The sequence below is a fragment of the Melitaea cinxia genome, chromosome 13, assembly GCF_905220565.1.
Source record: "Melitaea cinxia chromosome 13, ilMelCinx1.1, whole genome shotgun sequence".
Lineage (NCBI taxonomy): Eukaryota > Metazoa > Arthropoda > Insecta > Lepidoptera > Nymphalidae > Melitaea > Melitaea cinxia.
Genome location: NC_059406.1, coordinates 4,277,766 through 4,302,197, shown reverse-complemented (window position 1 = coordinate 4,302,197; position 24,432 = coordinate 4,277,766). Strand labels below are relative to the sequence as shown.

Sequence of the window (24,432 nt, the reverse complement as noted above, 5' to 3'; positions counted from 1 at the left end):
ATGTATTTTGTTGTAATGTAAACATTTAATACTCATGTTGTACGTGCTTTTTTAAGTATAAAAGGGCATTTTACTTTGTCTCTCAGTATAGTTAGCGAGGTTCGAACACACGATCATCAGCGCAACACTAGTGCTATAAGCGCTGCGCCAAAGCGTCGTTATATTAAAACGAAGTTTAAGAACCTCAGCGAAGTAAGTGGCTAATCCATAAACCTACCAAGTTTCTCGTCATTTCTTTTTATTGAACGGTTTTTATTTACAATTAAAATCACAATTACTTTAAAAAATTAGCGACAAAAGAATGTCATTCAAGTCTAAAATCACATTTTGGTACATTAGATCATTTTTTTTTTGTGCTAAATATGACTTCTACGCTCCTCATATGTTTCACAAAAACCAAGACGTGTTTAAAGACACAGGGTGGCCAAAAGGACAAAAAGGGACAAAAAAACAACTCATAAGTTATATGATCCTAGTAGAAGCTATAATCATAGTCAGTGTCAACATCTTCCTCATCGTCTCCAGAGCTCGTCGCGTTCGCCAGCAGACGTAACTGACGCAGCTTCTCATCCATGTCAGTGAGGTCTTCAGGGTCTGTACCTTTGACTAGAGTCCAATCAGTCGTTGTTTCCGACTCGCGAATTAGTTCACCGTTTAAACCTACGGAGATAAGGAGCGAATTGTATTTTTTTTAAACTATTGGTTAGCACAATGACGTATGCAATATTGTATGTACATATTTATAAGAAATGTTCATTTTTTTTTTAATTAAGAAAATAAGTATTATCTTCTCTCTAGCTGATGTTAAACGATCACCAATATGTAATACGCGCTTATAGCACAGAAATCAGAACTACTAATTTGTGGCTGATTAAAAGAAAGAAAAGGAAAGATAGAAAGAGAGAGTTGACAGTAAGAAAGGGATAAAATATGTTTTTAAATAACGGCACCAGTACAGGGATTGTTCTAGCTCTCTCATTCTGCCGAATTTGAGCTGTAGTCATATGCAGCTAAAGCTACAGTCACTCTCTCGTTATGAATATTGAAATAACGTACCACGAGGAGATATCTCCACGGGCCCGGCGCCGACCATGGCAGGCGCGGTGAACGCTTCTAGTTCTTGTTCGATTTTACTCTCTTTTTCCAATTGCTCCTGCTTACGCTGTCGCCGCCACGCTTTCTGCAGGTTGAAGCGTTCTGGCCTTAAAATTACCAAATGCTCAATATGAAAATCATCAATCAATCTTTTTATTAGTACAATTTGTGGATGGTGGCACCTTATGCTAGACAAATAATTTGTCTTTTAGAAAAATCTTTATAACGCTGTTAAACTCTGAAAAAGTAGAAAATTCTTTGAAAGTGAGGACTTAATTTCGGAGTCCGAAATATGTGATGAAGACTATAATTATTATTCTATATGTTATGAAGATTTTTTTCAAACAAATATTTCCACCACGGGTTGATTTAAATTTGATTAAGCAGTAACTATAGTTCATGCAATTTGGAACCGAATGTCGCTATCAAAACATTTAAAACCTAGTTATATCTTGTTATGTCATGTTTTGTTGGTATTTTATTTGACAATAATATAATAAGTCTGATACCTTTCGCCATCTTTATATACTCTCTCCTCTAGGTTATGTATATCGTGCCTTATGTCTGCTAACAGTAACAGCATGAGATCGAGTGAACCCTTTGGACCGCGAGCACCGCGCGGCCCACGTGGACCGACATCACCTTTCGGCCCTTCCATGCCAGGCGGACCGGGAGGACCCTGGAATGGAAGGACCATGTAATGTCCATGTGACTTTAGGTTTTGACCAGTGTTGACTAGGCAAGACAAACTTGCAACACTTTACTAAATAAAAACTAACATTACTAATCCTTCTCTACGAACACACTCCTGGTCTTCTGTTCCTAAGTAAGTTTCTATTTGTAGTACATAAATGGATGTGATACCATATGCATACCGGAAGCATATTACATCCAGATTTGGTACAGAGCTAAAGTCGAACCCATAATCCTGCTGCAGAAATCAGGGTCATAGTTAACTGGTCATTAAAGTGAATTAAGTCTCACAATTAATAAGGAGTTCCAAAATTTATTAGTTTAAAAGGTTTTCGAATGATACACATACCATAATGAAATATAACTGTGGACAGTTATTGCAAAAAAGACTTTGACAAAGATATTCTCAGATTATAAAAAAAACAAATTACATACTCTTGTTAAAGGACATTCTTAATAGATTTGTATTATAACGAGTACTCACTCTCGGGCCTCTTTCACATCTGCAGTAGCCGCCCTCTAACGGCGCCGTAGCATCCAGTACCCTATGGGTGTAAGTACCATCCGAAAAACGATCCGTATCTGCAAAACATTAATTTTAAAAAGTGTGAAATAATAAATAGGTACATGCAGCATAATGAATATAAAAGAAAAAAAAATTAAACTGGATACTGGATAGCATCTTCGTTGAGTCTTATATGGCATGTTCTTCAGCGAAATATGGTGGGACTCAATGCCAATTAAACACTTTGAAAAAATCTGGAGCTTTGATGTAATTGTTTGTTTTAGATAAGATATTTATTGATTCTTATATCACGAAAAGAAAGTCTTGAATATCGTACCTTCTCCTTTTAAAACAGGGTTCTCGAGTAACTTTTTTAATGCTGCTTGTGTTGTATGCAATTGATCGTTCAGGTGCTTTACTTTCCTTGAAAGCCACGACACAGTGTCGCAAGGTGCGTAACATCGGGACGACGCGCGTACTAGTGGCAAGGGCTCCTGAAAGTGAAAATTTTCAGTAAGCTTTTTATTCGTCAATTAAAAGAGAAAATACGCTTAATACGTAATAAACACCAACCACAAATTTGAAATGTAGATTCTGCTGAGAAGAATCGCAACGAAATTTAACAATTACGTTTACAAAATTCTATTTTTCAATTATATTACCTTTAATTTATTAATTCATATGTCCACATATTCACTAATAAATTAATAACTTAAATCGTTGGTTCATATCTGATCGAAGAAAATTTTACTACAAACGAACTCTGTAATTCCCTGCTAATTTTGCAAAGAAAAAACAGAAATAAATTAAGAAAAAAAACGAGTGTGCTTAGAATACACGACTGAAGTAAACTAGTAGTACTTACGAAACGAAACTCTGTCTCTTTCTATCATCACTAACTTATATCTTCCTCTCAACTTCCGTACGCCTCGCCCTCTCACGCTTTTCGTAAAGCTCTCGTCATGCATTCACTAGCTTACTATCCAAGTCAAGCGTGCCTAAAGAAGTTTTACTTCAATACTGTATAAAACATACATACATTACTTTAAGTACCTTAATAGGGATAGCCACCGCGCGCGTGCATGTTCTACCGTCACTTCCAACGGTGTATGGTGGTTTACATTCACAGTGGTACCCGCCCGGATCGTTGACGCAACGCTGTTCGCAACCCCCGTTGTTGGCGGTACATTCATCGACGTCTAAAAGTTCATGAAACAGATGGTAATTATTACTGTCCGTGTTATTTTATAGCGATGATGGTTTATTACAATATGTATAGAGTAAGCAAAATCTCAGAAAGCTAGTTTATAAAAACGGTCGATAGTCGAGTTGGGACTACAGCGTCAATACCACTTGTATATATTATGTGATGATATAGAAATTATAAAGTTGGCGTAAATCTTACTGAGATGATTGTCAAAATGAGCGTCAATACTAAAATTTTAAAGAACTTTTCGTAACAAAGCAGAGCTTCTCTGGCGTATCACAGCGATATAACATAAAAAGTTCGGTTCAGTTATTCTTAATATCGACGATCTAATTTTAAGATCTCGTCAGCACGAGTAATTAAATTTATAGTTTATAGAGGAAGTGTTAAAAAATCAAATGCAACAGTTGTAAAACATTGATTAGTACCAGTTTGTTTCAAAATATCATTACGTAATATAACTGGCTCGCATGGAAGATTACGAAGCTTTAAAAAATATAATAAAAATATAATTTAAGTTTTAACTATGGACATACGATTACAAGTTGTTTCTTTGCCATGCTACATGTAGTTATGAGAAAGGTAAAGGGAAAACGCAAATAATAAAATAAATATTTTATAGCATGTGTGTATGTACATATGGATTACTCTCAATTAATCTCTAATAAGTATTACTTAAATAATGACAAGTTTACATATAACTATTCCACTTTAAAACCTTGCAAGAGTGAATAGAACACGCGAATCATTACTATTTTTCGGCTGTGAAGTCAATTTATCTTATTCATTCCCGTCTTAGAGCTGAAGAAATACCTATATCTTACTAAAACTTCCATTTCATAAGATAATTCGGTGATAAATATATATGATAAATAATAAAATAAATAAATAAATAAAGTACCTAATGTCTATCAAGCAGCATATAAAAGGTGGTTGGTTAAATATTAGGACACACTATTATAGGATTGTTTAGTAACCTATACAATATGGCTGTGTCTTCCTCCTGTAGCTGTCTGCGTCAAACCTGAACCCTGGATAGCAGAAACACCACATCCGCTGTTCGCGGACCTCGCAAGCTTGCTCACATAAGTGTAAACTGCACGGTTCCACTGACTTTGGTATACAGCTGGAAATACATAGAAAATAACAGAGTCAATATTAGTACTTCAAATAGTTTTATCTTTGATTAAGACGGTTTACACTACTCCAACTTTGTATTAAAATATCAAAGTAAAAGATTTTTCGAAGGATAAGTAGAAATAGGTTTTTCTAGAACTCTTATTTAAAAAAAATCTAACTTTAGATTTGATGTTGTAAAGAGGTGTTTTGTACAGTCTATCGATACAAGTAAATAAAATTGGAGTGTCTGTTTGTAATATTAAAATAAACGCTTTTACTAAATGCATATGGATGTATATACGGTACATGTACCAAAATAACGTTTTTTACAATTTTTGTCTGTCTGTCTGTCTGTTTGTTCCGGCTAATCTCTGAAGCGGCTGGACTGATTTCTACGATACTTTCACTGGCAGATAGCTGATGTAATAAGGAGTAACTTAGGCTACTTTTATTTTAGAAATTTATTCATTTTGTAACTCTGCGAACTTAACAATAACTTTTTTGTTAAATTCCACGCGGGCTAAGTCGCGGGCACAGCTAGTAATATATAAAATAATAATATATAAAATAATAATATAATATATCTTATAACATTCACACATGGTCGTCTGTTCCTATGGTAAGTAACTTAATGCTTGTTTTATAGATAACAGCCGACTGTTGTAGCTAAATTATTATTTTGACAAATATACATAGATATAATACATAATTAGATACATAAATACAAATATTACACCCAGACTAAGTCGGGAATCGAACCTGCAATCCGCGGAACAGAAAGCAGGGTCACTACATACTGCGCCAACGGGCTAGTCAAAATCTACTTTATACCATTGAAGATACGTGCCCAAGAGATTTTTTTATCAAAGGTCTATTGCAGTCAATATTTGTAGCAAGAAGGGACACCTTATCTCGAGATTACGGAAGCTCAGACAGATGCCATAAATTTATTTTCAATTCAAATATAATAAAGTCGTGAAGTAGACGAGACTTTAGATGACAAGATGGTTATGAAAACTATAATACGTGACCCTCTACCTATTTTTATCAGTCCTTTACGAAAATATATTCATTATTCTACTGATATTGAAAAGTTATCAGCCATCGAGTTTGATAACTTTATTTAATACTTTTAATCTATGAGGTAAATTTTAGTCACCCTTTCGTGCAAGTAATAATTAGTTTAATAAAATAATCTAGTTCAAATTTTATATTTATAACTTGTTATAGTGAATTTTAAATTACAAACATAGACACTCTAAAGGCCTGTTTTACTAGTTGTGGATAATGGTTATCCTGCAAATAAGTTACGATTAAACTTTAACAGCGGGGGGTAGAATAGGCCATTAGGACTTCACATAAGTATCCCATTCAGCCGGTAATATCCCACTGCCGGGCACAAGTCCTATTTCCTTAGGCGTTTAGAAATTCGATAAAAATAAACTTTTGTTAAATTAAAACTAATATATGTATTTTATTTAGAAGTGTATAATTTTATTTGCATTGTGTTAATCGACTTTTTATTTCATAATTGCTTTGTAGAAGACATTTATGGAATGAAAATTTTAAAAATTTCAGAGAACATATTATGATTATTAAAATTTCACAACGTTTGTTCGATCAGTTAGATATGAATGACAACACAACAAACCGTCCAGCAATATAGTTGTAGTCTTCACAGCAGTGCAACCGTATGCATTGCACGTCGACCCCGTCCACTTTGCAAGTTTCACGCGTGCGCAGCAGCTTGTCCGTAGGGCATACTGTGTCGGTGTCTACCCTGGAATTTTAACTTATAATATTATGGTTTCTTAAACGCTTCAGCCTGTAATATCCCACTACTGTGCATAGGCCTCTTTCTTCATGTAGGAGAAGAATTAGAGCTTAATCCACCACGCTACTCCAATGCAGGTTGGCGGATATATTCCCTACTATGAGTAACGATCGCTATCAGGTGTACATGATAACAACCGGGACCGACGGCTTAACGTGCTCTCCGAGGCACGGTGGAGAGACCCACAAGGACTGTATAAACACCCAGACTACGGTAAACACCTGTATGACCAATACAAATGTTTGTCATGTGCGGGGATCGAACCCGCAACCGCCAGCGCAACAGGTACAATCCATGGCATTGACCCATATTATGGTTTCTTAGTACATATCATTTTAGTAATAAGTATTATTGCTGTTACTTGTGACTTTTTTTTAATTAATTGTATTGTAGTTATAAGTATTTTCGTTTATTTTTGTAATTTTTACAAAAAGTAATACTTAGATATATATATAATACTTAAATCTTAATCCAAATTAAACGAGAATTCAGGCAAAATCTAGCGTAATAAATAATTTATTATTATTTAGACAGTGTGCACAGTCTTCGGTTAAGTAGGTTCCTAATTTCGTAAGTTGAAAATGTATTAGCAAGTAATGTCTCTCATGTTTGAGACTTTTCTGTTAAATGCTTACTATTAATAATAAACTTTACAATGTCTTTAAGTCATAAGTTACATTAATTTGTCTTAATTTCAGTTTAACAACTGTGTTACCGTAAACAAATAATAATATCGCTTATATGAATTTTTAAAAAAATTGTTTTAAGCGATTAGTTAAAGTTTCATTTTAGGCGCCATAAGAGAATCACAATAATTAGGATTCAGTTTTTCTAAAGTTCTACTTCTGTATTTGTTTTTTAAAAGTAAATAGTAGATAATTTTAAGAAATATTATCCATTGCAGAGCTAGTTAGTATTGATTGTCTCACATATCATCACCATCACTTCAGCCTATCGCAGTCCACTGCTGGACATAGGACTCCACAAGCTCGCGCCAAGAATGGCGTGAACTCATCTGTGTTGCCCATAGTCGTCACGCTGGGCAGGCGGGTTGGTGACCGCAGGGCTGGTTTTGTCGCACCTAAGACGCTGCTGCCCGTATTTGGCCTGTGTATTTCAAATCCAGCAGTTGGATGGTTATCCCGCCATCGGTCGGCTTTTTAAGTTCTAAGGTGGTAGTGGAACTGTGTTATCCCTTAGTTGCATCTTACGACAGCCACGGGAAGAAAGGGGGTGGCTATATTCTTTACCACCGTAGCCACACAGCTTATTATTGATATACACAGCTTATAATGATTGATGATATTATATTTTTGGAACGAAGTTCCTTACGGCAGGCTTGACACTTGGCTGGGCGACCGAATTGAAAAAAAAATATGTGATACTAAAACCGTAAGAAAAATATATAACGGAAGTGACGTAATATCAGCCACACGACTGTATAATATGACGTTTGTAAAACTAAAATATTACTAGTAAACTTTTTTTAAAAATTATTTATGTAATTTATACTGTCGACAAAAATAAATAAAGACATGTTTTTTATTTCACTTAATAGTTTGAATTATTATTATTATGATTATTATTTTGTTTGATTTATTTTATTTTACGGTATTTGTTATTTTCTAAAATACTAAATTTCCTAAATACTTTTAGGAAATATATATAAAATTCAACATTTTTTTTTCAAATTGTGTTGCTTTTATACTATCCGAAAGAACTTCGTTCCTACCTGGTGTCCCATGACATCACATTTTTTTTTATAACAATAGTTTATTAAACATTATACATATTTACAACTAAATTGATATTATATTGATTGTCTGAATGCTTGAAATTGTTTTTTTAATATAGGATGCGGGCCTGATATGTATTTCAACAAAATTCTGACACTAGCCCGAGTACAATTAGACAAAAGAGGTTGAGTTTATAAATAAATAAATAAAAAACAATACTTATTATTTAAATAAATACTAGGAATACAGTATGATGTCATGAATTAAATTTAGATACCAGGATAACAGTTTGCTTAGGACAGTAATGTTAACGTAACGAATGTGCGACTGGCTACAGATTACTTTTTCATTATTTTAATTTTTTTTTATTTGGTTCACTCTGAAAACAAAGTTTAAAATAGTAATTTTCTTTTTTGAATATTTCGTAAATTAGTTGGTCTATATCCGTATTTATTATTAAAAGTTTTATAACAAATAAAAATAAATGCAAGGGTTCAATGCACTTCAGATGAAGAGTCCGGTGCAATTGAATTACGACTAAATTACTATGTGGGCCCTTGTTCCTAAGTTATTAATAGTGGCGGCAACTGTACCCGTAGTGTGTTTCTTGGAAAACATGGGAGCTGGAGTGCTCTTAAGAGAGAGATATATGTCAACGGAATGTGATTTTGATACATACACCGAAAGAAATAGAGGTCATTATAAATTAAAAAGATATTGATTTTTATTATATTATTATATAAGACGCTAGTACGCGTTCCAGCGATAAGTGTATATCTTATAATATTCATAAATGTAATGTAATTTAAAAGTGTGTGTGTATTTGTGTTAATAGAAGTTAATGATGTTGTGTGATATATCAGGAATGGAATGTCTAGAAAGATGAAGTGGGTTTAATTGACTTTTTACTGTTATTAAATTTTCTTGTTTAGTGGCAAGTGCGGTGCAATGTAGTCCTGTCCAAGTTAATCAAATTGTAATATAAAATATTAAACACGACATCCAAATAACGTTTGAGATGTATAACGACTGTTCAATATAGAGATTTCGAGTACTAAAAATTGGTGTTTTTTTTTTTTGAAATTGTCATTTCAATTTTTCTTGGAAATTATACAAGTATGTCATATGGAACTAGAGAATGAGTTTCTTGCCAAATTTTTTTATAAAGTTTTGCAAAAATGCGGTTAGATGTGTTAATATAATGTCATTTAAGTATATATTTTTTAATTAAAATAAATAAATGTTTATCACTACCACAACTAATTATTCACCACAAAAATTCGTAAAGAAACAACTTCACAAAGGATCATCACAAAAACTTCACAAAAACTCTTACACATCTATGGCGTCGTCACGGTAACCATCTTCAGCAAAATACCCTGTATTGTCTTGACGACAGAGTACTAGGGTGACAGGAGAGAGGAAGAGTAAAGCACAGGCCGCGCGACCGAGCGACGCGCGCATCATGACTGCGGTACCCGCGGATATGCGTTTAAGCACAGATGCTCAAACTAATTATATATTTTATTTATACATTAAAATATATTGCAGGCAAAAGCAGAATGCGAGTGGGTTTATCACGAAACGACATCGTCCCTTTTTCGATAACAATTGCGATTGCCATTCTTTGCAAAACTGCAGCTGTGTTGTAACGAAACTCTGTTATATTTCCTTTGCGATAATTTCGTGTCAGATAGTTTAAAATTTTAATATATAAAGCAGTGAAAGCGAATTAATATATTTGATTCTCCTGTGTTTTTTATTTTCCGGACTTATATGTAATTCATATTTACATCATATTTTAGGTTAGATTTCTATAAAATATACGTAACAAAACATGTTTAACGGTTTGTTATCTCATAAATCACGAATAAAATAATATCGCTTCTGTTACAAATTTTCCTTATACCAAAATAAGCTATTGAGATCTTTTATAGTTGATCCAAGTCATAACACTACTCAAACACAGCACGATCCATTACAATAAACGGTCTATTAAGCCTATATTTAACTTGCAGATTAAAGAACGGCGTCATTGTGTTTATGTCGTGACTAATTGAATAACAAACTATTAATACATCTAAATGCTTCATTAAAAGATATAATCGACGTCGAAGCAATACTAATCAGCTAAGTAACTGTGTTTTTAACCGAATTCCAAAAAAGGAGAGGTTCTTAATTCGATTGGATTTTTTTATGTATGTTACTTCAGAAGTTTTGACTGGGTGGACCGATTTCGACAATTTTTTTTGTAATCGAAAAGGATCGAAATTTTAATTTATTTGAGATCTAACAACTATTTTTCGAGTTATATCTAATAATGCGTTTTTACTTGACTACTATTTTTGTCAATCTACGTTGTATTATACCGCATAACTTTTTACTGGGTGCACTGATTGATGATATATAATTTAATCGAAAGTTGATGTTTATCATGTGGTCACATTTAAATTTCATCGAGATCTGATAACAAGTTTTTGATTAATCTGTTAGCCATAGTGGCCTTTACAGCGTCATCTAATGGGGTAGCCGAGTACTGAGACCCAGTCGTGAAAGAAAAAGGGAACCCTACTAGTGGGATCGGATCGGAAAGGCTGTTCGTTCTAAGGGTGTCTCCTAGTAAGATCCCAGCTCGGCTTAGGACAAACTCGGAAGGGCGAGAGCGTTTTGCGGAGCGCTAAGTCGGGCTACGGACGGCCTGCGTGTCTAGGTGAGCGCGGGCCACCGAAAGCAACTATTTAGAGCTGTTTATAAGGCTGCTTACAAGATACGGTACCATCGTAAATGAATCTAATAATAGCTTGTATTTTTATAGTACAATGTTGGTACGTCTATTAAAAAATGCTACTAAAATTTATAATATGAACACTACAAAGATAAAACTAAATTTATGAGCGCTCATTTGCAACGTAATATAAGGTACCTTATAGTCTCGTATGGTATGGCAAGCGCTAAATAAACAAGAAATAAATACATGCAATATATATATATATACATGTATAACAAAATAATGAATACCATGCATATATACATTCATAGCATATTTTTATTGACTAGAAGTGTTTTAAATATTAATCCAAGTGACCAACTTAAGTAGGTGATGTTAAAAATGACTAAAATCGGGGCGAGTCAAACGTTATCAGGGTGAATGGATTATCAGCAAATATTTGAATAAAAATTATCAACACAGCTAAATTTAATATTATACTTAAGTTTTAATACTAAACCGAATATTTAGAATTTTATACCACAAAGGTGGCAGTGGTATTGTCTGAATGATGACAAAGATGAAGCGGTTTAGTTAGGTAGTTCGTTGCCAGTGGCGTAGCGAGCTTAACCCGCGCCCGGGGCAAAAATACCTTTTTAGCGTCCCTCCATTCGTAAACCATATAATATATCCAGCAATTTTTTGCTTTGCTGGCTTTGCGAGTAGCGGCCGGAGCATGATGCCCCTTGCCCCTCCCCCTCACTACGCCACTGCTCGTTGCCAACCCTACCTCGACCTCTTCAAGAGCTCTGGCTGCTTACATTTGGAAAACAACACTACTTGAGAAAGTAGGCAGTATTTGTCTATAATCTTATACATAAAAATGTCTGTGATGTTTTTCATACTTCCACAGACAGGCTGCAAATTTTAAACAAATAGTTTATTAAATTAAAAATGAAGTAAGTTAAAATTATTATTTTTTTATTTGAAAAACCAACAGTGAACTAGAATAAAGTTTGAGTAGAACTGTGCTGGCCTAGCATAGTCCCAAAATAACCGCCATTGCGTGCGGTGGCGCTGCTGGCCAGGGACGATTCTGTATGTGTTTTGTACTTATACCACAGCGCGTAATCTATTCGGACATAGATTTATTATTTTTCTTTAGTTATTGATTAATATTATCTAAATTATCATATATTATTCCTTTTATTGTAATCAGGAAATAGTATTGAAATAATAATAGTAATAATTTTTTATTGCATATTTGTTACTTTTTCAATCAGATAATTTTGGTTTTATGCTAATAACATCTGACATAAAATTGCTTATTTTTTGATGTTATTCAGAGCAATGTTTGTCCTGATAATTAATCTTTGTACTGGACCTGATGTACGTAATTTATATTTACATACTTAGAATACAAAAAGAATGAAGGAGGAATGATAAAACTGTTAATTCAAGTCTTAGACTACGCAAAATTAACATTTCATTTTAAGCCCAAGTAATAATTTAGCATAATTTATTATAGGGAAGGATATTTGTGTTTGTGTACATTTTTATTCACGTTCTGGGTATCTGTCTTTGTGGGTTTCCCCACCGTGCCTCGAAGAGCACGTCTAGCTGTCGGTCTCGATTGTTGTCATGTACACCTGACAGCGATCGTTACTCATAGTACGGAATATATCCACTAACCCGCACTGGAGCAGCGCTGTGGATTAATCTCTGATCCTTCTCCTACATGGGGAAAGAGGCCTATGCTCAGCAGTGGGATATTACAGGCTGAAGCGATACTCTAATTTGGACAACAATTTCTAGCAAAAAAAATAAAGCATTAGCGATAGAAAGATCCTTTAGGAGTTCAATAGTTATAGGCGTTTGTTTAAAATATAAAAAAGTCCATACATCAAAAACTTTTTGGTTACAAGAGCATGCGAGATGGTTTGTTTACTTTTGATCGAAGCGCGCTCACGGCCGCTCTACGCTCTACTGACATACTGGCTGCAGTGAACACTATATAAACAAGTTTTTTCTTCCGCAATTGTAATATGTATGTTTCGTAGCCATGAAATTAGTGTTTTCATTATTTTGATGTTAACCGTAAGTATTCGTACAAATATATCACGTTAAAATTAATGTTATGAGTGTAGGCGGGCGGTTGTTTTTATGTATTTTTTTTTTGCTTAAACTGATCTGAATCGTTTGTTATGGAATTTTGTAATGTATATTGATCTACAACACGTTAGATATTGCTGAAATGTCTATGCGAACTAACGTGGATAAAACCGGGAGTCCGACTAATTATTAGTAGGTAGGTACCTTCAGCTCTAATCGTGTATTTTTTACTGTACTAACTGAGGTATCCATCATGCACCGCTGTATATGTAATATTAGATTTATCCGTTAGATCGACGATTTACGTAAGAGTGCCGTTGCAAGCTGGATGAGGATTGTGGAAAACCAGTATGTTTGGTGCGAACTTGGGGAGGCCTATGTCCAGCAGTGGACTGCGATAGGATGAAGAGTAGAGTACTTTTATTGTTAATAAACAATTCCACTGTTAACATCAACCATCAAGTATTTCACGGGGAATTGTATTTACGGAATGTCGTTAGTAAATCAAAGAATGTACAAGAATAATAATAAAGGTTACAAAATCGACTCTCTTGGGTAGAGTTCCCATAGTAAATTATCGCTTAGCGGTCGAAACTGGTTGTTCTATATTTACTAGAGAATATTTTTTTTATTACTAACTATAAATACAGAGTGAATATATATTGTGTATGTAAAATAAATAAAAACTAAACCCTATATTAATTTATACCAACTGCCACTTTATTATAAAATACTACTGCCACCTAGTTCTTTGTTCCTGTACTACATGTTTGCAAATATGTAAATAGTTCATCTTGTTGTCAACAGAGGGTGGTATTGCAACAGTATTACTAGAAATTTTATCTAATAGAGGTAATTTAAAATTTATTGAATTCGTTATAGTAAAAATTATACATAGTATTACCCAAACGTCTATAGGAATGTATGTGTGTATATAATACCTGAAAACTCAAAAAGGGAACTATATAATTTGAATAAGAAGCATTGGACATTTGTAAAGCGTTTATCGTTAGTGTAAGTTTGCGCATTTAATTTTTATCGTAAGATTAATTTTATGTTCATATTAATTATAATTTTAAAAAACACATTCAACAAAAACACGTGATTTTACACGCCAATAATGGCTTAAACTCATATGTTTTTCCCACAGTCACCACGTTGGGCAGGCCGGTTGGTGACCGCAAGGATGGCTTTGTCGCACCGAAGACCGCTGCTGCCCGTCTTCGGCCTGTGTATTTCAAAACCAGCAGTTGAATGTATATCCCGTCATCGGTTGACTTTTTAAGTTCCAAGGTGGTAGTGGAACTGTTCTATTCTTTAGTCGCCTCTTATGACACCCACGTGAAGAGATGGGGTGGCTATATTTTTTATTGCCGTAGCCTCACAACAGCCTCCATAGCCTAGCAATAACTTATGTTTGAGACAACCTTTAACAGCAAACGGTAAAACAGGTCCTTAGTATGTGTAGTGAACGATAAAAGAAAATTCAGAAAAACTGTCAGGTGTTTTTTTACACGGAAAAATCGTTGTTAATTTTCAATCCGTGAAATAGGTATATTTAAAAATAATCAATCCTTTTTTAACAAAGCTAAACTAAATTAGAGAATCATACCATTTAATAGTGTCTACTGTTTATTTAAAGTACCTACTTCGTTTTTATTTATTTTTTTCATTAAAGATAATATAATTATATTTTGAATCTTATTTTATTCAATAAATTTCAATAAAAAGGTTATTTCAACCAAGTTTGTTTTTGTTACAGATCACGTAAATATAAGCTACATTACATAGGATTGATGAATTGATAATAAAGCTTTCTAGTATTTATTGTTAACGACAACGTCCATTCGTACGCTTCACTTGACTGAGTCGCATCGCGTCCATTGTTAAAATACGTGCTCGGGATAAAAGGATCTAAAAAAAAAACTATAAAATATTTTTTTCACTTATTCATTATAATATAAATCAATGACAAATTTATGTCGTTTACATATCTTTTATATTTTTTATTTATTTCCCTTAACAGTTTGTTTGTACTCTTGGGAATCTAATTGGTTACCAGGATATCATAACTTACATAATGGTAAAGAGACTTCGAAGAGTTTTGTCAATGAGTGGCTGGTGGAAATGGAAGGTGGCGAAGAAGTCGCTCAGCTGGTGGCGTTAGAATTAGGATACGAATTTGGCGGACCGGTAAGTCACATCCTCTCTCCTCCTCGACATAGAAATATTTCGAGCAGTGTCTACATATTATGTGTTTCTGTTATTTAGAGTGTATAAAACAGATATCATTTAAAATATTGAGTTTGTAATTATATATATATATATATATATAGAGTTCGAAGTGGTAACAATACTCACGTATTGTTACCGCTTTGTATTATACTTTAAAAAATTTAGATTTTTTTTTAAAATTAAATCGAAGTATTTAATAGTAATAAATAGTTGTAAATTTCTTAAAAATGTAGAGCCGACACTTCTAGAGGTAGAGCGGAATTATCGCGGATCTATTTTTTTAAAATAATTCTGTTTTATAGTTTGTTTATTTTCGAATTTTAAAATAGTAAATCCTGATGGGGTGCGTGTAGAAACTCCACGTGCATTGTTACATATGTCCGCTGTTGTGAATATATTATATAATAATCATAAATATAATATTGATTTGCTTAAACCTAACACAATAAGATCTGTAAAATAATAAAAATAGAGTATATATTATAATATTTTAGCGAATTCGAATTAAATAAAATAATTACAAATATCTGTGTATGTTAATTATATTTGGAATTAAATTTATTTAAAGGATATTTAGCATAGATACAATAAAATAAATATAGTAGAAAATTAACTTCATTAATGCTACTTGTCTCAATTTTGACCTGCAATTAATCACTTGTTTTTTTAACCACCTTGGAACTTAAAAAGCCGACTGGTGGCGGGATAACCATCCAACTGCTGGCTTTGAAATACACAGGTCGAAGACGGGCAGCAGCGTCTTCGGTGCAACAAAGCCAGTACTGCGGTCACCAACCCACCTGCCCAGCGTGGTGACTATGGGCAAAACACATGAGTTCACGTTATTTTAGGCGTAAACTTGTGGAGGCCTATGTCCAGCAGTGGAATGTATAGGCTGTAATGATGAAATAATTAAGTAATTAGGAATACAACTATAAAATTAGAAAGCAGACTTTTATCTTTTGTTACTATATATTAAGAATGTTTAACATATACTGTAATCGTAGAGCTCTAAATATATTTATTTATCTAAGCATACTAACAATGTATATAAAGTTATATTGTTACAAAATACATAATATTGTACAGTCCTTAATACACATATCAATAGCCAGCAAAGCAAGCAGAAAGCAAGAAGAAACAAAATTTGTAGATATATGTATCAATTTCGTGTCATGATGTATGTTCCAGATAAACTCCGAAACTACTAAACCAATTTTTATCAAATTTTGCATCTGTAATTTGGTCCAACTTGGGAGATACGGTATTTTTTATCTCAAATGGACCAAGTAGGTGGCGCAACACAATTTCCAAAATTTACAAAGTACAAAATAAAATCATTAATAAAAAAAGAAACCACTACAAAAATACTACTTAAATAAAAATGTTATTTAAATTAAATTGATTACGTATATATTAAAATAATTAAGTAAGATTTCGAGTGTTAATACTTAAAAATTGCAAGCTGTTGGGACCTAGCGTTGATAAACAAAATGGTATGGTAGCTCGTAAACATTCAAAAATGACGCCTTTCATAGCCTTAAATTCTCTCAATAGTTCAACAAATGAAACCTTAAGGTCTATTTCAGTGCATCCATATGAAGTATATCTCGCACATAAATTGATCATAGGCTATCAGAGCAACGTCTACAAATTTTTATTTATCGAAATTGTTAATAGAATTTTTTTACTAATAAAGTGTAGTTAAAACATGTAGAAACTTTTATTTGTTGGATAAATTTTTCTGATATGCTTTTTATGTTCAGGCCCATAGCGAGTAATTATTTTTTCTTTTAACATTGCATATTTAAAACAATGGTTCTCTTTGGTATGATCTAAGTCTACGAGATTTTCTAGAACCTATCAAATGTTGTAAGTGATAATAAATTTGGTAACCTAAAAGGTCCTCTACGTACCAGAAAGAAACTTAATGCAAAATAATTAAACACTGTTTATTCAGTGCCAGTTTCTCGACAGAACGTGTTTCAAAGCATATTAATGGTATTATTGGATCATTTGTACTGGAATCGAATTTTAAATAATTATTAAATGTCAGAAAGTACGATGTTATTTGTATCACCACAATACGCTTTATTGGTGCAGTAAGCAGTAATATTACTTTAAGCTACAGGGGTGGTAAGGTCAATTCCATCCCTTGTTTTAATGTAATATATATTATCATGGTGTACATTTAAATTTAGAATGGAGGTACAAAAATAAATAAAAATGTCATAATGACTTATGTAAGGGTCATAGTAATCGTTAACGTCAATACAAGTAAAATCGCGTGTTAGTGTAGTTAATTTTTGCAGTTTTTATCTTTTCGTCTAACCTTCTATTTGTCTGCTCGCCTTATAGATAAAAAGCGTAAATCTTGTAAAGCCTTCAGTATTAATTTATATAGAGACTTTTATTAAGATAAAGCACAGCCGAATATTCTTGTCCAAAATTTGGAACAACCTGTCTAGCGAAATACCTCAAACTTACAGCAGATCACAACTAAATAATACCCTCAAGTAATATTTAGTTCAGGTGATGATTAAGGTTGCCAGATCTTTTGGGGAGGGCCAGGCGGAGGAGGAGCTTGCGATGCTTTTGGTGTTAAAAGCGTCCATAAGCTACAATATAATCATGTGGCCCGTACGCTTGTTTGTCAACCTAATTGTAGAAAAAATAAAACATATGTATAGAAATTGTGTTCCTGTTGGTGAGTAAGGTGACTTGAGCTCCTGGGGGGATTGGGGGTTGGGTCGGCAACGCGCTTTCGATGCTTGTGGTATTGTAGGCGTCTATAAGCTATGCTAATCTCTTAGCATCAGGTGAGCCGTACGCTGGTTTGCTGACCTAGTGATATAAAAAAAAAGAAAAAGAAAAGATGAGTTAATTGGACACGCAATATTAATACGGAAGTAAACTCTTGAAACCGCAAGATAGAGTGCTTATTTTTATTCATATTGTATTTATAATTATCATTATTACGAGTACTACATTAATATAATACATTAAGTTCAATTTGAGCCTTTATGTGTGTGTATTTTAAATGTGTAATTTTTTTTTAATTTAAAGCATGTAGAAAAAAGTTTCCATTGAAAAAATGTCATTAATATTTCAACTGGAAGTATAAATACAAAATTAATACTTTAGTTCAGAATTTCTTGTCAGACACTGAATTTTAATTTATTCAAATTTTAAATAAACCGCAAACTTAAAAGCATTAACTTGTATAAGTCTGGACAAATTATTCATTCTTACGTCGTACGTAATATACTTTAATTAGAATAATGGATAAACATTACATTAAAATTGTTTTGTCTATTTAATAATCTAGTATATATGTATAGACGACTGCCATTCCAGTCTCGAAGTTAATTAAGAAACTTTACATGGTAATCTATACAAATAAATAAAATTGGCGTGCTTGTTTGTAATATTAAAATACCCGCTTTTAACTAAATTCATATGTATACACGGTACATATACCAAAATAACATTTTTTATAATTTTTGTCTGTCTGTCTGTTTGTTCCAGCTAATCTCTGAAACGGAACTTTTACTGGCAGATAGCTGATGTAATAAGGAGTACCTTAAGCTACTTTTATTTTAGTTTTTTTTTTTATAACTGCGAACTAAACAACAATTTTTTTTTAATTCCACGCGGAAGAAGTCGCGGGCGCAGCTAGTATTAATAATATCACTAGGGTCCCTGAACCATATGTTAGTGCGTTCATTAGGGTTTGGTACTTTGTACATAATCATCATTCATCATCATCATTTCAGCTTATCACAGTCCACTGCTGGACATAGGCCTCCACCAGTTCGCGCCAAAATGGCGTGAACTTATGTGTAAATTTTGAAAGCATCTGTAATTGGGTCCAACTTGGGATATACGGTATTTTTTTATCTCAAATGGACCAAGTAGGTGGCGCAACACAATTTCCAAAATTTACAAATCACAAAATAAAATCATTAATAAAAAAGAAACTACTACAAAAAGTACTACTTAAATAAAAATGTTATTTAAATTAAATTGATTACGTAAATATTGAAATAATTAAGATTTCGAGTGTTAATATTTAAAAACTGGAAGCTGTTGGGAACTAGCGTTGATAAACAAAATGGTATAGGTAGCTCGTAAGCATTCAAAAATGACGCCTGTCATAGACTTAAATTCTCTCAATAGTTCAACAAAAGAACCTTAAGGTCTATTTCAGCGCATCCTTATGAAGTTTATCTCGCACATAAATTGATCATAGGCTATCAGAGCAACGCCTATAAATCTAAACTGTTAATAGAAGTTTTTTTACTAATAAAGTGTAGTTCAAACATAAAAAAAAATAAAAACTTTTATTTGTTGGCAAAATTTTTCTGATATGCCTTTTTATGTTGGGCCCCAAAGCAAGTCATTATTATTACTTTTAACATTGCATATTTATGATCTAAGTCTACGAGATTTTCTAGAACCTATCAAATTTTGTAATAAATTTGGTCACCTAAAAGGTCCTTTATGTACCAAGTAAGAAACTTAATGCAAAATAATTAAACACTGTTTATTCAGTGCCAGTTTCTCGACAGAACGTGTTTCAAAGCATATTAATGGTATTATTGGATCATTTGTACTGGAATCGAATTTTAAATAATTATTAAATGTCAGAAAGTACGATGTTATTTGTATCACCACAATACGCTTTATTGGTGCAGTAAGCAGTAATATTACTTTAAGCTACAGGGGTGTAGGGTCTATTCCATCCCTTGATTTAATGTAATATTTATATATTATCATGGTGTACATTTAAATTTAGAATGGAGGTACAAAAATAAATAAAAATGTCATAATGACTTATGTAAGGGTCATAGTAATCGTTAACGTCAATACAAGTAAAATCGCGTGTTAGTGTAGTTAATTTTTGCAGTTTTTATCTTTTCGTCTAACCTTCTATTTGTCTGCTCGCCTTATAGATAAAAAGTGTAAATCTTGTAAAGCCTTCAGTATTAATTTATAAAGAGACTTTTATTAAGATAAAGCACAGCCGAATATTCTTGTCCAAAATCTGGAACAACCTGTCTAGCGAAATACCTCAAACTTACAGCAGATCACAACTAAATAATACTCTCAAGTAATATTTAGTTCAGGTGATGATTAAGGTTGCCAGATCTTTTGGGGAGGGCCAGGCGGAGGAGGCGCTTGCGATGCTTTTGGTGTTGAAAGCGTCCATAAGCTACAATATAATCATGTGGCCGTACGCTTGTTTGTCGACCTAATTGTACAAAAAATAAAACATATGTATAGAAATTGTGTTCCTGTTGGTGAGTAAGGTGACCAGAGCTCCTGGGGGGATTGGGGATTGGGTCGGCAACGCGCTTTCGATGCTTGTGGTATTGTAGGCGTCTATAAGCTACGGTAATGTCTTACCATCAGGTGAGCCGTACGCTTGTTTGCTGACCTAGTGATATAAAAAAAAAGAAAAAGAAAAGATGAGTTAATTGGACACGCAATATTAATACGGAAGTAAACTCTTGAAACCGCAAGATAGAGTGGTTATTTTTATTCATATTGTATTTATAATTATGATTATTACGAGAACTACATAATTACATTAAGTTCGATTTGAGTATGTGTATTTTAAATGTGTAATTTTTTTTAAATTTAAAGCATGTAGAAAAAATTATCCAAAAAAAAAAATTTCATTAATTTTTCAACTGGAAGTATAAATACAAAATTAATACTTTAGTTCAGAATTTCTTGTCAGACACTGAATTTTAATTTATTCAAATTTATTCTTCGTATAAATAAAGAGTTATTTTAAATAAACCGCAAACTTAAAAGCATTAACTTGTATAAGTCTGGACAAATTATTCATTCTTACGTCGTGCGTAATATAATTTAATTAGAATAATGGATAAATATTACATTAAAATTGTTTTGTCTATTTAATAACCTAGTATATATGTATAGACGACTGCCATTCCAGTCTCGAAGTTAATTAAGAAACTTTACATGGTAATCTATACAAATAAATAAAATTGGCGTGCCTGTTTGTAATATTAAAATACCCGCTTTTAACTAAATTCATATGTATACACGGTACATATACCAAAATAACATTTTTTATAATTTTTGTCTGTCTGTCTGTTTGTTCCAGCTAATCTCTGAAACGGAACTTTTACTGGCAGTTAGCTGATGTAATAGGAAGTACATTAGGCTACTTTTATTTTAGTTTTTTTTTTATGACTGCGAACTGAACAAAAATTATTTTTTTTAATTCCACGCGGAAGAAGTCGCGGGCGCAGCTAGTATTAATATAATATCACTAGGGTCCCTGAACCACATGTTAGTGCGTTCATTAGGGTTTGGTACTTTGTACATAATCATCATTCATCATCATCATTTCAGCTTATCACAGTCCACTGCTGGACATAGGCCTCCACAAGTTCGCGCCAAAATGGCGTGAACCTATGTGTTTTGCCCATAGTCACCACGCTGGACAGGCACGCTGAGAGTCCCACGCGGCGCACACCTCCAGCGTGTGGAGTGCCGTATCCTCTGGCGCCCCACACTCGTGGCAGGCTGGAGTCGCCTCCCGTTTCGTGATTTGGTGCAGGTACTTACCGAAGCACCCGTGTCCGGAAAATACCTGCACCAAGGAAGGTCAGCGGCCCGAACCGCTGACTCACCCACTTCCGAAGGACCGGCCTGACCGCGTCCTCCTTCCACTGTCCGGGGACCGGCGGGGCCAGGTCATCCGTCCACCGCCGCAACAGGGTTTTCTGCGCCTGCCTTCGCATACGTGCGACCTCCTCCAACGTCGGGGGCTTCTCCCGGGATCTCCTCGCCGCCACGAAGTAGTAAATTTTGGCGAGGATCTCCGACTGCAATGGCTATATTCTTTATTACCGTAGCCACACAGCTTTGTCCATAAGATATTAATAATTACCGGTCAACCCGCAGTGGAGCAACATGGTGTATTAAGCTCTGATCCTTCTTCTGTATGAAGAAAAAGGCCTATGTACAGCAGTCGGAAGTTACAGGCTGGATCGATATTAATAATTGGCGGTTGCGGGTTCGATCCCCGCACATGACATACATTTGTATTGGCCATACTGGTGTTTGCCATGGTCTGGGTATTTGTGCAGTCCTTGTGGGTCTCCTCACCGTGCCTCGGAGAGCACGTTAAGCCGTCGGTCCCGGTCGTTATCATGTACACCTGATAGCGATCGTTACTCATAGTAGGGAATATATCCGCCAACCCGCATTGGAGCAGCGTGGTGGATTAATCTCTGATCCTTCTCCTACATGGGGAAAGAGGCCTATGTCCAACAATGGGATATTACATTAATAATTATATATTTTTTACTAAGGAACATATATTTATTTTAAATATGATCTTTCATAATTATGATAGACAATAAAATATTCCCAAAATTTTGGAGCTACAGAGTCAAATTGCATAGCTCTAAAGTACTCATCAGACAAACTACACGTCGACAAACTAAAAAATGAAAAAAATAGTCGAGTTAAATAAAAATTAGGCTAATGTTTGAAAACAGACATCTGATATTTAATTATTACAAGTAATGCTTATACTTATAGGTAAACGAAATAAAATCAGCCAATTTCATTACAAACAATATGACACTAAATCACAAAAGTAGCACTTTTAGTGTACATTGAAGTGTTATGAATGCTTATACAAATAAATGTTTATCAAAAATAAAAAAGTGACTATATAACATTATCCGCCACACATGATAAACTACGCAGGGCTCGAAAATATGCTGAGATAAATCAAAGTGATGACGCCGGATATGTTTCAAGTGGACGTTGAGTGTCCGATATTGGCTCCCTTATCGACATTATCTAAATAAATATAGGCTGGATTTCGTCATAAATTAATTTATTCTAATCTGATGTATATTGGTGCTATAAAATGCAACGTTGTTCTATCAGTTATAAATTCACTATAAGAGTACCCTTGATTGTACTGCAGACGGAAATCTGCATTAAATTCTAATAACAATCAAATTAGTAATGTCTACACGAGTTTACTATTTAAAATATCTAACTAATATATTTTTTATTAAAATATAATAAAGAACGCTAATAAAAAACGTTTAAAACTAGCAAAATCATTGTAATGAAACGAACTAGAATAGAGCACTTGTCGCTGAATTCATAAATAAACTCTCATTACTTCTATTTAATGTTGTATAAATGCTCCTTGCTAAGTTGCTAGGCGTTGACAAACATAATTGAGACAAATACTCTTGTGTCAGCTACACGATTTGTCTCAATTCGACCTGCCAATTACGAATGACCTTATTTATATGCAAATGTTTTAAAGAGATTACAAAGTATAATTTATTATTTTAACAATGGGTAATGTTGGCGTTGTTAAGCAAATAATAGAATATATTAAATAATAACTAAACCGGACCGCAAAGAAAACGGGTCGGTTAACAAATCTTCAATATCTTCAAAAGTACCGAACCTAACTTTATGAAATAAAGACTAAATTAAACAATATTTTAATATGTTTAAATGAAAAAAATAATTGAATCAAGCTATTTATTTTTAATGAATGTAAAATAAATAAATATGTATAATTTTTTCAGTATTTTCATAAATGTAGATTGCAGATTGCATTGACAGATGTGCCGTTTTAACTGTAATTTTTCCTCTATACATGCTACAGCGCTCTCCCAGTCTTCTGTACACTCTTTTCCTCCCGTCGCGCTTGTATAAATCTAGACTTGTCTGAAAACTTAGCCCTTGACCAGTCATTCTAAGTCCAATTCTCGTGTTCTCCACCATAACTTGACTTTTAGTTTCAGTGTGGCGAGGTTAGGTCTTTCTAGTTTTGGCCCATTTGCAAGTCTTAATAGCTTTAAATTTGCTTCAGCCTGGTACCACCTCATTATATTCAAATTCAGATTGTTTCCTCTAACTTGTAAATGACGATTCTTTACTTCAACAGCCGCAAGAAAGCAATTTATAAAATTATTGACACCATATAGCGACTCTCCCGCGCCGTCATGCACCTTATTCAACCTGTTCCTAGTCTTTCCAGATTAGACCCAGTTTCATGGAAACGCTGGAGTATTCGCTGAACGTTAGAAAGATTCACACAAACAGTCCTCGCTGTACTTCACTGACTGTGCCCATCTTGCTTGCTTGAAGCATTGTCAGGGACTG

The 24,432-nt window shown here is 33.7% G+C and overlaps 2 protein-coding genes across 2 annotated transcripts in view; one reads left to right on the top strand and one right to left on the bottom strand.

The window, feature by feature from the left end:
* Positions 1-458: 458 nt before the first annotated feature.
* Positions 459-9,673, bottom strand: LOC123658833 (collagen and calcium-binding EGF domain-containing protein 1-like). Its single transcript, XM_045594131.1, has 9 exons — positions 9,526-9,673; positions 6,271-6,399; positions 4,478-4,626; positions 3,347-3,492; positions 2,631-2,787; positions 2,273-2,370; positions 1,605-1,774; positions 1,057-1,202; positions 459-660 (listed from the first exon to the last, which is right to left on the bottom strand). The coding sequence occupies exons 1-9, from the start codon at positions 9,654-9,656 to the stop codon at positions 473-475; spliced, it is 1,314 nt and encodes a 437-aa protein (XP_045450087.1). The 5' UTR covers positions 9,657-9,673; the 3' UTR covers positions 459-472.
* Positions 9,674-12,824: 3,151 nt separating this feature from the next.
* LOC123659254 (neuroendocrine convertase 1-like) overlaps positions 12,825-24,432 on the top strand; it is a 36,530-nt gene continuing 24,922 nt past the window's right edge. The window contains exons 1-3 of the mRNA XM_045594503.1: positions 12,825-12,834; positions 13,816-13,860; positions 15,035-15,201. Of these exons, the coding sequence (XP_045450459.1) occupies positions 12,825-12,834; positions 13,816-13,860; positions 15,035-15,201 (222 nt within the window). The remainder of the gene's footprint in view (positions 12,835-13,815; positions 13,861-15,034; positions 15,202-24,432) is intronic.

Coding starts and splice junctions, on each gene's coding strand:
- LOC123658833 (XM_045594131.1), bottom strand. CDS start 9,656: ATGATGCGCGCGTCGCTCGGTCGCGCGGCCTGTGCTTTACTCTTCCTC. Junction 2,788..3,346: donor CGGTGGCTATCCCTATTAAG/GTACTTAAAGTA, acceptor TTTCACTTTCAG/GAGCCCTTGCCACTAGTACG. Junction 1,203..1,604: donor GTATATAAAGATGGCGAAAG/GTATCAGACTTA, acceptor GGTAATTTTAAG/GCCAGAACGCTTCAACCTGC.